Raw genomic sequence first — 14,660 nt, 5'->3', positions numbered from 1 at the left:
TTCGGCAGAATTTAAATTTAAAGTTCGTGCTATGGAATAAATGAATTTTTGTAATCGATTATTGATAGTAAAAATTCTAACGGATACAATGAAAATATATAAAAATTTATATTCTTTGAAGACAATTGACAAAAAAAAAATATTTTTAAAAAATAGTCACGCATACTAAACGAATAATTTAAAACAGCTCGCATTGAATATTGATGATTGGAATTAATATTTTTAAAATATCATAATTTCCATAGTGAATATATGTGTAGACAAATAAATTCACCACGGAATACTAATTTGAGCTTATCCGGTACTTTTTTTTTTTTTGACAAAAAAAAATTCCAAGTCTTTTGAATTAAAATTATCGTATGGAATTAAAAAAAAAAATTCAATGCTTAAAATCTATAATTTTTAACGAATTTTACTTAGTTTGTATTCAAAATTTATTTAACCAGAAATAAAATATCCATTTTTTTTTCTTTCATGAGCTCTCATTATTCAAACTTCGTCATGCGAAATGACCGTTATTTTTATGTTGGGTCAGATCACGATAAATCGACCGACAATTGACGTCAAAAATAATCCAATCAATTTCCCGCTCAATTTTTTATAAAATCATTTTCTGAACAATTCAAGTTAACGCGTGAACTGGCATTAAATTAAAGAAATTAATGTTGGTTAATGTGTGGCTGGTCAATTGAGGTTAATTATCTGACATTTTTTTTGCCTTTCATTACTATTCAAACTTCTATCAATTGAAAGAAAATCCTGAAAATAATTTAAAAACCGCCTGAGCCAGCCCTAAAACTTCCCGCTATTTTCGAACTCAACTCTCTTAAAATGAATCAGTAAAAAGTTTTGCAAATCAGTCCCAAGTATGTCACTGATTGAATTAGTGATATACTTGGGACTATTCGTGCAGTGAATATTCACTGATTGGACGACTTTTCACTGATTCATTTTAAGAAAGAAGAGCTTGAAAATACATTCTTAATACATTTTTGAGCTCTTTAAGCTCCGTCCATTGCGAAAATTCAAGTAACAAAAAAAATAACGAAGTAAATCGTTGCTTTTTTTTATTTTATATCAGCAATATCTTTGGAAGTAATGAACCGATTTTGACATTCAAGGTGAGATTCGACGCAGTTTTTTCACTACTAACGTTAAAAAAAAAATCTGTCTATCGGTTTACCCTGCGGGCCAGCCCTAAAACTTCTCGCTCGTCGAGCTCGAAAATATTTTTGAATGCCATTGTTTTCGAAAAAAAACCGTTTTTTAGCATTTATTTGTCTTACGATATCTCGCGAAAGAATTAATCGATTTTGATGGTTGAGGTCGCATTCGACGCAGCTTGTAAAGTTTTAGAGCTGATTAGATTTTGGAATTGTTTAGTTCAGTTGTTTCAAAGATATTCGCAAGCAACTGTTTTTTAACATTTCTTTTTCCCGCGATAACTCTCGAACGAATTATCCGATTGAGATGGCTAAAGCGGCAATCGACGCGTTTTATTGAATTCTAGAGCTGATTAGATTTCGAAATCGAATGATTCAATTTTTTTCTAGATATTCGAAAAAAAACGTTTTTCACTATTTCTTTCATCAACGATATCTCTCAAACGAATTGACAGATGAAGACTGTTGAGGTGGCAATCGACGCGTTTTATCAAGTTCTAAAGCTGATCAAATTTTGAAATTGATTTATCCAGTCGTTTTTGAGAAATTTCAAAAAATCAAAAAAAAAAAACATTTTTTTTTAATTCTTTCGTCAACGGTTTCTCTTGAACGAATGAACTGATTTTGATGGTTGAGGTGGCATTCGATGCGGCTTATAAAGTTTTAGAGCTGATTAGATTTTGGAATCAATCCATCGAGCAAATTAAAAGTTAATCAAATAAAACATTTTTGAAAAAATTTTTGGAGTATCCCTTAACATACTGTACCGACTATGCTCAATTTCTCACCAATTTTTGGAATGAGTGTGTCGCTTCAAACTCCACCTCAAAAAACCAAATCAGTTCATTCCTTCAAAAAGTTACAGAATATTTACATACATACGTACGTACTTACACACATACATACACTCGGACATCATCTAGAAAATAGTCAGAATAGCTTCCTAGGACCTTACAACGTCATCTGTTGAAAACTCGATTTTTGAAAGTCGGATCGAAACCTATAACTTCCCATTTTTTTTTAAATTTTAAATTTTCTCAGCAGAAAGTTAAAAAAATAATAAATCTTCAATTACATTAAAAATCTTTACAAATAATCCAACTCTTCCTCAGTAAATATATAAGGTTCAATATTTTCCAAATCAAAACCCAAGTCGTCAACATCAATATCCATCCCAATATCCGGAGGATTAATCATCTGAAGCTCACTTCTAACCTCACTTCTAAACAATCCTCTACCCAGAACCCAATCCGCCATATCCTCAATATTCTCATCAACACAGAAATTATTGTTTTCCTCTTCATGGGTATGATATCCACACAAACAAGCCCTTTCTCTCTCTTGTTCTCTATACCCATAATCATCTAAACACATAACCTCGAAAATTTCGCCCACAATTTCGATAAATTTATTCTTAACTTCCCGATTTCTCACCCAAACAAACCCGACCCCACTCCATAATATTTTTTTCAACTCAACCTCAATCCCTCCCTCATGAAATCCATCCCCCCATTTGATTCCGTATCTCTCATAAAAATTATTATAATTATTTCTGATTCCCTCTGGTACTTCATCGAACTCATCCGACTCTTTTTTCACCAAAAATTCTTGGTAAATTATTCTTCCGTCCCCATTAACGCAAACCAGACTCATTTCTTTTATAATAAATTCATTATTTTCATTATTATAGTAACCGCTGAAGTCAATTATCATGTGATTTTTATTATCGACTATCATTTTATTGTCTTTATTAATAAATCTGTACAGCCAATCGCCCATTACTAATGCGTTTGTGCGCGCGCAGTAATTATTTTGTAGGTTATCATGAAACCGGCAGGTGGTCTCCATTTTTTTTGGGCCTTCAAAACCCAAGTCGCTTAGACACTTAACGGTAAATCGTTTTTTCATAAATTTCAACAATAATTTACGTTTTTTTTCATTACGCACATAAATAATAGCTTTCTTATTTCTTTTGAAAGTTTCAATTATTCTCGCGCGTAAATGCCCGATCCGCGTCGTTCCGCTACTCCATTTTATCCCAGTTTTCGCGTAACATTTTTTGTATTTGTTTATTAATCGCCTGAATCTCAATTTTGAACGAATCAGGGGCTTTGTTACTACTGGGGGATGTACGTCGACAAACTTTTTATGAATATACGATTTACAGTATTCTTTTATTGTGTAATTATCGTTGATAATGTAACCACTAAAGTCGATAACAATTTTCATGGTTTTGTAATTTTACGCTTTTTCGTCTAATAAAAGGTTAATTTTTTTTTTTTTTTTTTTTGGAAATTAAATAGCTCTAGTAGGTATAGAAATTTGTTATGAATGAGAATAATTATGAGGTAATTTAATTAGTAATTAAGTGAGTCATCAAATCTAGACTTTTTTTTTCTCAAAATTTAACTGACGGTAATAATAAAAAAAGTTGAATAGAAAATTTCTTAGTTAATTTTGAGAAGTTATATTGTGGAAAATTCTTAGATAATCTATTACTTTTTTGAAAATTAATCTAGTTACAGAAGCCCATAATTTAGCAATTTATTTTGAACGAAAAATATATAAATTTGTTTAAATTATTTCTGACAGTGACGTCGGTACTAATAAATGAATAATTGAAGTGTTAATTGTACTTTATAGTATACATGGAAACTTAAGAGGAATTTAAACTATAAAGTTTCTCAACTATTTAAACTCATCCGAAGAACGAGCAGCTTAATAGAGAATTCAATAATGAATAATAAATTAAATATATCGCAAATCAAGTGGAACGAATTACTCATTTATTTTTACTCATTACTCAACATCCATAAAAATTTAATTAATTATTTCAGATATTTATAAGGATTTTAAAAAAACTTTATAGAATCAGGGAATTTTTTTTTTTATCACCGGAAATAATAATTCATTGGAGAAAATTCCTGATTCAAGAAATTTTTCTATGAAAAAAAATTTTGGATTAATTATTTTTTCCTTTCCGTTAAAAAATAAATTCTTGAATCAATAATTTCCCACGGATAAAAAGAGTTTCGTCCTCATAACAAAATAAAATTCCATCTGGCAGCCAGAATGGAAGGTAGATTTTTCGAAAATTTTCAGCACTTCCCTGGCTTTTCGCCAGCTCGCGCTTAGTTTAAAACGAAGGCGGCTCTTTTTCATTTTTACTACGTTTGAAGATCAGTTTTTCAATCCGCGATTCAAATATTGTTAATATACTTATATATTTATATATAAATGTACGAGCAATACTAAGTTAATCATGTATTACTTGATGAAATCGTGATGTAATCATGATGACAGAATTGGCTATATTACATATGTATATATACATACATACATAAATAAATTTTTTAACGAATGGTATTTTTGAACCCTAATCAACCAATTATGATATTAGGTTATGCCAAAATTCCTTGAAAAATCGGACATGAGGACAAATACAATAGTTAGATTTTTTAAAAAATCTACCTAAAAAGGGATAACGAACAATTTCTTTATTATGACAAACATGATAAGCTTACGGTAACAAATGGAATTTTGTTATAATTAAAAATAAAATTGTGTCGTATTTGGTTACCCAAACACATGATATTTATTATAACAATATCATCTTACTTCAAAGTAGGCAACTAATTCCGGCTATTCAGTCGTGAGAAAAAAATATTGAAAATGGAATTACAGGGCAACAACTGCTCGGGTGCGTTAAATACGATCCTCTGCACTAGAAAAATTATATTAGCAAGTAAGAGAAGTCGTGGAGTCTTAGCAGGAGAGCAATTGGCCTCGAAAATGGGCAAGAATGCCGATTCCGGCCACATAATTGTAAAAAAAAATATCAAAAAATGAAGTTATAGGGCGACAACTGCTCAGGTGCGTTAAGGAAGATCCTCTGCACTAGAAAAATTATAAGAGCAAGTAAGAGAAGCCATGGAGTCTAATCAGGAGAGCTGTAACCCTCGAAATAGGAAAAAATGCTGATTCTATCAATAATTTTGCTTTATATTCAAAAATAAATTCTTGAGTCAAGAATCCTCTTCATGCAAAAGTAAACACTTTTTAAAACAATTTTTTCCCGATTCAAAATCAGATACTTATCAAATATTTTAATTTTTCTGGATTCAAGATTTTTTTTTCTATCCAATAGAAAACATTCATTAAAAAAAGAATTTTTACTTGAATCGATTATTTTTTTCTATAAAACAAAATATTTATTTGTCCATAGCCAAGTATCCAATTACTTGGCTCAATGAAATGTTGTTTTTCTTCATCAGTGGATTTTTCTTAGTTCAATAAAATGAATTCAAAAAAATTAAATGCCTGATTTTTGAATGATTCAAATTATGCGTGAAATCTAAAATTGAATAAAATTAAAATAGTTGATTGGAAAAAAGCGGAGTGAGATAAAGTATTCAATAAAGTAGTATATTAAATGTCTAGCTGAGATATTCCAAGACATTATTACTAATACAAGTCACTTGAGGATGCAAAGATAAAAAATAAAAAAATAAAAGACAAAGGCAGGATTTAGATTGAAGGAATTTCCCTCCGATTCGAGCGACTGTCCAGCTCGATCAAGAAACTGTAAAAGACGAGACGTTTCGTACATTTCCCAGGGGTTAGGGATTTCAATCTTCATCTCGTTTTACTCTTTATTTTTATATTTTTTTAGTTTTTTATCTGATGTCTTTTAAGCCGAGTGTCCTTTTGCGATGACATCACATACAAGACGTGAAAATCAATCTCGTACACTTGGCTCGTCTATTTCAACGTCGTCACCTGAAACCCTTGAATTAAAAAAAAAAAAAGTAAATTCTTACAAGCTTTCATTTTTAGGATATATGAAAAATGTATGTGGACATAGTGGAAAAAAAAGAAAAAAGTAAAATTCAATTTTTTAAATTCAATATAGAGGTCACTGAATCTCTATATTTTTATATTACCACTGAATTTTTATATAAATGTACAAGATGGCAGGACACTTTTTTTTTATATTAATGGAATATAAAAATACATGTTTTACAAATCAAAGTGCACATGAAAGCTCCAGTCATAAAAATATTTTATTCCATCAGTCGGGTAAAAGACTAAAATTATAATAACTTTTAGAGTATTGAAAATGGACGAAAATTTATGGGAACCTTTTTTGTAGAGAATTTAATTTCCTGTAAAAAAGTACTCCATGATTTTTATCTAAAAATCAATAGGTTTGGAGTTATAGTCAAAAATAGATAAACAGATTTTTTTGAAATCAAAAATTTAAGCTCTAAATGTTTATTAATTTTTGAAATTAATTTATGAGGAAAATATACGAAATAGAAAGAAAGTTGTAATGACCTTTTTTCTAGAGAATTTAATTTCCTGTGAAAAAGTATTTCATGGTTTTTATCGAAAAATCAATAGGTTAGAAGTTATGGTCAAAAATAGATAAACAGATTTTTTTGAAATGAGAAATTTAAGCTCTGGATGTTTATTAATTTTTGAAATTAATTTATAGGGAAAATATACGAGATAGAAAGAAAGTTGTAATGACCTTTTTTCTAGAGAATTTAATTTCCTATAAAAAAGTATTGAGTGATTTTTCTCGAAAAGTTAACGGTTAAAGAAATCTATGAAGGAAAAGGAATAAGCGCATAATGTAGAAGGAAAGATGATTTTTAAAATTAATTTTAATAATAAAAAGTATCGGATAACTAATTTAACAATCCTAACGAAAGATATTTGAATGATAAATAGTAAGCGGCGGGCAGCAAGGTGGTACCGATGCTCATCCTACAGCAGTTGCCTCCCGCCCGCAAAACAACGGTGCTTAAGCCACAAAATTATTAAAGTTTCCAGACTAATTGTCAAAGTTTTCTCAGCGATATACAAAATTGCTTCAGAACCACCGGACTTCTGAGTGTTTCACCACAACGACATTAACTTTCTGTTCTTTTTACTCATCATAATTATTATCCCTTTTTTTATTAACTGATATACATATTTTTATAAATTTTTGAATTTCCCGCCGTCAAAAATTTATTTTACCCTCCAAATATTTCGAGACATTTAAATATTTTTAGTGTCGAAACCTTTGAGGAAATCACTATCCAAATCTTTTTGGTTTAATTATAATTAATAAAAACTTAAAACTGGCAATTGATGAAAAAATTTATCTGCCATTTTCTTTTATTATTATTATTATTTTTTTAAATACTTTCTCGTATAAAGAAGCGCCGTCTATTAATCACTTTTTGAATGAGCAAGTGCGTTGTGCACATTTGGATTTTCCAATTTTGATACAAGGGTTCAATCAGAAGTCGTTTGCTGTCACCTTTTTTTAAAGTCGTTATAAATTAGATGATTTATTGAAGAATGAATAAATAGATAAGCTAACAATAGTTGGAGTTCGGTAGCAAAAAAATAAGCGTAGCGGCTTAAATCGACGTACAATCACTTGAAAGACGCTTACGGCATCGTCTGATCAAGTTTGAGAGCCAAGTCGAGAGTTAATCTCAGTGTCTGTATAGTATAGTTTAGTCTACTGGGTGTATAATACCCCGAGGGTCCTTTGACCCGGTCCGATATCTTCTCTTTACCCCCCTGTCCCACCTGTCCCTCTTAAGATCTCGCTTGACACTACAATATTACAGAAACTCAAACGTTAGATCAACAAGACAATATCTGATCTTGTGTTAATTTTAAGTACATTGTATTTGTGATCCTTAAGCTAAGGAGACCAATAAATCTACAAGCACAATTAATTGCATATATATATTAGGCTAGTCGTTTAAAATTAAACTTTTCCCGCGGCTTTTGACTTTCATTTCTGGGAAAAATATTCAAATTAAATACAAAATTTCTAGTTTATATTTTTCCGCAAGATTTCAAAAACAAGTAATTAAAAATATACATATTAGGGTGACAAAAAAACTGACTATTTTTTTTTTCGAGTCTCGTATGAAAATTTATTGGTTTAAGATGTTTTGAGAAGCTTCTCTAAAAATTAGCTCGATACAAAATTTTCAAGAGGTCGATTACGAATTTTGAAAATATCAAAAATGATCGAAGTTCGGATTTTTTGTTTCTAAATTTTTTCTTTTTCGTGGCAGCAATAGTTTGTAAAATCATGACTATGCTTGAAATTTCAGCCCAAAATTTAAATATTTAAACGGAGCTCAAGAAGTTTGAATACCCGAGTCGAAATTAGAATCGTCAGTCAGACGTAATGAACGTTGGAATCGTCATCTAGATATTCAATGTTGAAAAAGATAGACAAAATCAATTTCTTTCGGCTTTCCCGTGGGGGGTATTAGTGGGTTGAACAATAAATATACTCCCGATTTTGCAGTATCCGGTTTACAGACTTGAGCTTTGGCACAAATATTCCCAACAATCTTACAAACCCCCACCATCGGTATTTTTTTCGAAAACTAACTCCGAGGGGGGTTCCAGTGGAGTCAACGATTAAAATACTCTCGTTTTTTAATTATTTGGCTTACAGACTTAAACTTTGGCATGAATATTCCCAACAATCTTACAAATCCCCCTCCATCGGTATTTTTTTCGAAAACTAACTCCGAGAGGAGTTTCAGTGAGGTCGAGATCTAAATACTCTCGTTTTTCCATTATTTGGCTCACAGACTTGAAATTTGGCATAAATATTCCCAACAATCTTACGAATTTCTGACCATCGGTAACTTTTTCAAAAACTGATTCAAATTTCGATCATTTTTTAAATTTTCAAAATTCGTGAGCGATATATATATATATATATATATATATATATATATATATATATATATATATATATATATATATATATATATATATATATTGTAATCCTTTAGACTTACAGATATATCATCAAAAAGATAAAACGCACATGAGTTAATTCCTCTGATGTAGATATCACATGTGTAATGATAGAACATAAAAGTATGAATATGAATATATGTATGATAAATATACTGAAGCTGATGTACAAGACTATCAGATTATTGATGCATTGATAGATTATGATAACCAACGTGTATACAATTCTGTGGACATCATTGAGCATCAGTATGTTTTAGCATTAACACGACTGGAAGCTCAATGCGTATCATTTGATCCGTTTGCTACATATATTTTATGCATAGGTTTATATCCGTATGTATATATATGCATATATGCTCTATTTGATGTCGTGTATAGTCATTTTCAAATACCAGTGGTTAAATATTTATAATTAATATAAATAATATCTGGGTAATTAAAGTAAATAATTAGTGCGTATTTGCGTTTAGTTAACTAACGATGTCGCTTATCAATATTTAATGGCATTAATTATTTTTTATTCACTAATAGAAGAATTTAATAGTTAATATCAATTAATAAATAGATTTATTTGGAACCGATTTCTCAATTCATTAAATTAAATAAAATATTTATTTGAATGAATCCAAAAAAAATCATACGACTTTTGGCTTGAGGAAGTTCCTTGAAGCGAAACGGGCGAATAAAAATTTAAGTCCTTTTGGAATTAGTAAAATGATATTTTTGCATTCATCGTTAAAGTAAAATGGAGATTTTTGAAGAATCAAGCTTAATTATATATATTAATGCTGTATTAATAATTATGAACGCTAATGCGAAGTTTAAATATATATTCAAGTGGTGTATTTTAATTGCACGCCTCGAACGCGAAGTGAAGAGGTTGTACATTATAAGCGACTTGTCAATTCTGTTATTTATTTTAAGTATGAGATTATAAGAAGTTAAGCTTCCAAGTAGAATTACGGTATTAATTTTTTTACTTTCTATAGAGATATAAATAAATATTTATTAACAGTTAATAAATCTCACTCAATAAATGATTTATTACCTTTTAATAAATCTTATTAAATAATAACACATTCTTCTATCAGTGATTAGAGTAAGTAAGGGTAAAGTTTTTGAGTAAAATTTTAAAAGGCTGCAAGTTATTTTAAGTTATGTTAGTGTACGTGAAATTTCCTGTAAAATGAGTACCCACATCGATATATTTTAGTAAAATCATAATATGTGCTATAAGTAGTAAAATATAAAAATATATGAAAAGAAAATTTTTTGATGGATTAAATGTATCGTTGTGGGTACTCATTTTAGAGGGAATTTCCAAATCTACAAAGTCAGGGTGTTAGTTGATAAAAAAAAATTAATTTTGATTTTTAAAAAAATTTGAATATTGTAAAATTTTATAATTTAATTTTTATTAAATAATCAATAAGTTTTTGTTGTAGTACTCAAAATTTCCTATAAAATGAGTACCTAAATCTGTGTATTTGAATAAAGTCATATAATATGTGCTATATGTAGTAAAATATAAAAATATGTTGGGAATTTAGGTATGGTAATCGTGAATGAAACAAATCAATTTATTAATTAAATGAATATTGTATCTTTTATTAAATTACGCGCTCTAGGGTATGTCTTCACTCGTAAGAGATTTAGCTTAGACTAACTTATTCTTTTAATATTATTTAACACTGAGGTCCACCAACCTCTCCTCTTTTTGTATAACAAAGATCTCTAAGTTCAAAATATATATATATGAGTGCAAATGAAGAAAAACATATTGCCTTGCATTTACTTGGAATCTCTCGTCGACCCATGTACCTAAGGTCATAAAATTTGATCCATGCTAGCTTTCTTTTTCTTTAAGTAAACATATACATATTTTGAACTCAACTTAAATATATATACTACAACTTAAATGCAACACTGTTCGAAATATTATTTCGAACAGAATATTTAGTAAAAAGAAATAATTAAATAAAGTATATATAAGAATAAAGATTGATTTTTGTACAGAGAATCCAACAAAATATATAAAAAGAGGATTTTAAATATGTTGTTGTGGGTACTCATTTGAGAGGGAATTTCAAAATCTACACAGTCGGATTGTTGGTTTAAAAAAAAAAATAATTTTGATTTTTAACAAAATTTGACGTTTTAAAATTTTACAATTTAATTTTTATTAAAAAATCAATAAATTATTGTTGCAGTACTCAAGATTTCCTCTAAAATGAGTACCTACATCTATACATTTGAATAAAGTAATAATATGTTCTATATGTTGTAAAATATAAAAATATATGAAAAGAGTATTTTTTAATATTTTAAAAATATTGTTGTCGGTACTCATTTGAGAAGGAATTTCAAAAACAACAAAATTATCGTATCGTTTTATTGAAAAAAAAAAAAAAAAAAGTACTTACACATATGATAAAGAACTAATGCGTCTTTATTTTGAGGTACATATTCTTGGAATGCACGATTTGTCGGTGCAAATACTGTAACATGTCGATACATTAATGTATTATTTGCCACTTGATTATCTTCTAGCAGATGATAGAACTGCAACAAAAATAAAATAAAAAGTTTAACAATTTATTAAAAAGTTAAGTAATTTGTATAATGGACAAAAGTGTTTTTGATTAAAAATAAAGAGCAAGTTTAAATTATAAAATAATAAATGAGAGAATAAAAAATAAAAAAGTTCGAAGGGTTAATGGATCGGGATAAAATAAAAATGAAAATTGCGTTGAATTACACGAGATGAAATGAAAACAGTGGAAAGAGAGTGAGAAAATTAAGAGAAATGAAGGATTAATTTTTTTTTTACAATTTTTTTTATATTTATTTATTCATGTTTTATTTCCCGAGTATTTTTAGTTGAGGAATGAGCGCAAGTTGTAACAATGAGTTGAGGTGAGGTGAGCTGAGGAATGAATGGAAATACAGTAATTTGTAAAACGTAACAACAATGACAGCCACAGGGTTCACCTAGATGAATACAGAATATTAATTGTTTACATTTCTTCTTTTATTATATACGAGAAATATTTAAAATTTTAATTTTCCATTTTTTTATATAAATTTTTGGGTTCGCAGTTTAAATAATTAAATAAATTTCAGTCGATTAATTTAATCATATCTATTAATTTAATAATCCACAACAAAATGAATTCAATTACTGTTTCAATATATATATATAATGTCAAATATTGATTATCGAGGAACCAATTATTGATAATAATAATTAATGAGCTTGCTATTGTATTGATACAAGAGATATTGAAGAACTGGGCGAAAAGGGGGCGGGATAATAATCGTGGGAGGAGTAAAGGGAGACAAGTATCTGCTAATTGACCACAGAATATGTCAATTAATTATCAAAACTAATAAGCTACTCATATTAATATATATACATATATATATATTAGTGTGCTTTTATTTTTGCGACTATTTTTTTTTTTTCGCTCCCATCCCGAAATTTTGTTGGAAATACCCCCAAAAAAATTCCCTGAGAGTTTGGACCCTTAATATTAATATTCAGTACTCGACCACAGCGTGTGAAGATTTCCCATTTAAAATACACGTAAACTTGGGTTTTTATTTTTAAAACTTCTATAACTCCGCGGCATTTTATGATATCATCTCGCCCAAAGTCGTGATTTTCTCAGAATTAAATGCTCTACAAGAGTGCCCAAGGTCGCGAAGTCATAACTCATACAGGTGGGGTAGTACGGACCACTAAACTGAATTTTTTCATAGGATTCTTGTTTTTTCTCTCAACTACAAGACCTACCGAAAAAATGTGAATGATAATTTTATAGGAAATTCAATTTTCTACAAAAAAGGTCTCTAGCACCAAATCACTCAGATTGATATTTTCTGAGATATTAGTCAAATAAAAAATCAATATTTTCTAAGATTTGATTCGACATTTTATGGGAATTCAATGCTACGTAAACTTCAATAATTAATATCTCAAAAAATATCAATCTAAGTGATTCGGTGCTAAGGACCTTTTTTGTAGGAAATTGAATTTCCTATAAAGTTTTCACTTGCATTTTTTCTATAGGTCTTGTTGTTGAAAGAAAAAAAAAGAATCCTATGAAAAAATTCAGTTTAGTGGTCCGTACTACCCCACCTGTATGAGTTATGACTTCGCGACCTCGGGCACTTTTGTAGAGCATTTAATTCTGAGAAAATCGCGACTTTGGGCGAGATGATATCATAAAATGCCGCGGAGTTATAGAAGTTTAAAAAATAAAAACCCAAGTTTACGTGTATTTTAAATGGGAAATCTTCACATGCTGTGGTCGAGTACTTAATATTAATTTTAAGGGCTCAAACTCTCAGGGAATTTTTTGGGGGGTATTTCCAACAAAATTTCGGGATGGGAGCGAAAAAAAAAAAATCGTCGCAAAAATAAAAGCACCCTAATATATATATAATGTTAAAACTTTTCGAAATGAACGTGAATTACATCTGGAGTAAATTCGGATTCAAATAAAAACCGTATATTAACTACCGAATTTTTTACAGTATATATATATATATATATATATATATATATATATATATGTGTGTTTATTTATTTATTTGATATAATTTTCCAGTCATGAAGTCGAAGTTCAGTAAGGGCCGTAATTTTCTACAAATTAATTTATGAAAAGATACTAGAGTAATTTTTGCATACAGGGGATACTGGGGTACAACGGATTCCTTGAAAAATTTGCCAAAAAACAAAATCACTTTGTAATTGATATTGCGGCATCTTGACCTATGCCTCGAAAATGCCGCAGTTTCGATTTTGTCCGATTTCTAAAACATATCTCCCCGATGGCTGTTCAAAACACATTTAATTATCATACACGCAAAAAAAAATGAATTATAAAAATTAGTAATTGATAACTAAAAATTTAGAATGTGTTCACAATTTAATATCATTTCCAACAGTAATTTCGCGGTATTATAGAATAAATTATAATAATCTTAATTTCAATATTGAAATTTGAAAATTATATGTAAATAAATCATGTTACAAGTAATAGAAATTTCTGTTTGTTAGATAACAAAATGAAATTATGATAATTTAACGTTTCTGCTTCAATATTCGATGTTTAGAACATTAAAGTTTATAGTAAAAAAGTAAAAAAACATTCAGTATGATAAATAAAATTTTTAATGTCGAGCAATTGATTTTATATACAACGTTAGATAATTATTACTTTCTTCAAATTTTCAAAAAGTATATCTTAAGCACATCAGTTTCTATAGTTTAAAACAACAAAATTTTACTTGTGTTTGTGGGCTTCCAATGTATGTGAAAGAATTAACCTAAAGTATTATTGATGCGACTATACCTAACATGGCAAGATGACGTTTTTTTATCATTTCAAACAATAAAATTTGAGGACCAAGAGTGACTGTTTTTTTTTTTCATATCAATATATTTTAAAGAATCACTCTTATACTTTTTCGCTTTCAATATTATATTATTTATGAATTACCTTCTTTGATTCGGGTTTATGGTTCAAACAATAAAAATCAATTGAAAATCCGAATCATATATATCATTTATTTCTTTGCGTGTAGAAAATAATTAAATAATTTATTTGTGCAGCCCGTGTAAAAAAAATTCGTTCCAAAAAGATTCCAAAAAAGTTCCGCATGTGGAACTTCTAAACATGAGACAGATTAGAA

The 14,660-nt window shown here is 28.9% G+C and overlaps 1 protein-coding gene across 5 annotated transcripts in view; it reads right to left on the bottom strand.

The window, feature by feature from the left end:
- The window catches only part of LOC130676968 (fasciclin-1), a 202,253-nt gene that overhangs the window by 65,500 nt on the left and 122,093 nt on the right, over nt 1–14,660 (bottom strand). For 4 of the 5 annotated variants that reach the window (XM_057483482.1, XM_057483489.1, XM_057483495.1 and 1 more), the window contains exon 2: nt 11,384–11,522. In XM_057483482.1, coding sequence (XP_057339465.1) covers nt 11,384–11,522 — 139 coding nt within the window. Of the gene's footprint in view, nt 1–11,383; nt 11,525–14,660 lie in introns of all 5 variants that reach the window. The other variant, XM_057483507.1, reaches the window with a different exon arrangement.

The sequence above is a fragment of the Microplitis mediator genome, chromosome 1 (genome assembly GCF_029852145.1).
Source record: "Microplitis mediator isolate UGA2020A chromosome 1, iyMicMedi2.1, whole genome shotgun sequence".
Lineage (NCBI taxonomy): Eukaryota > Metazoa > Arthropoda > Insecta > Hymenoptera > Braconidae > Microplitis > Microplitis mediator.
The sequence above is the reverse complement of the archived record's forward strand: the minus strand, read 5'-3'. Positions and strand labels throughout refer to the sequence as shown.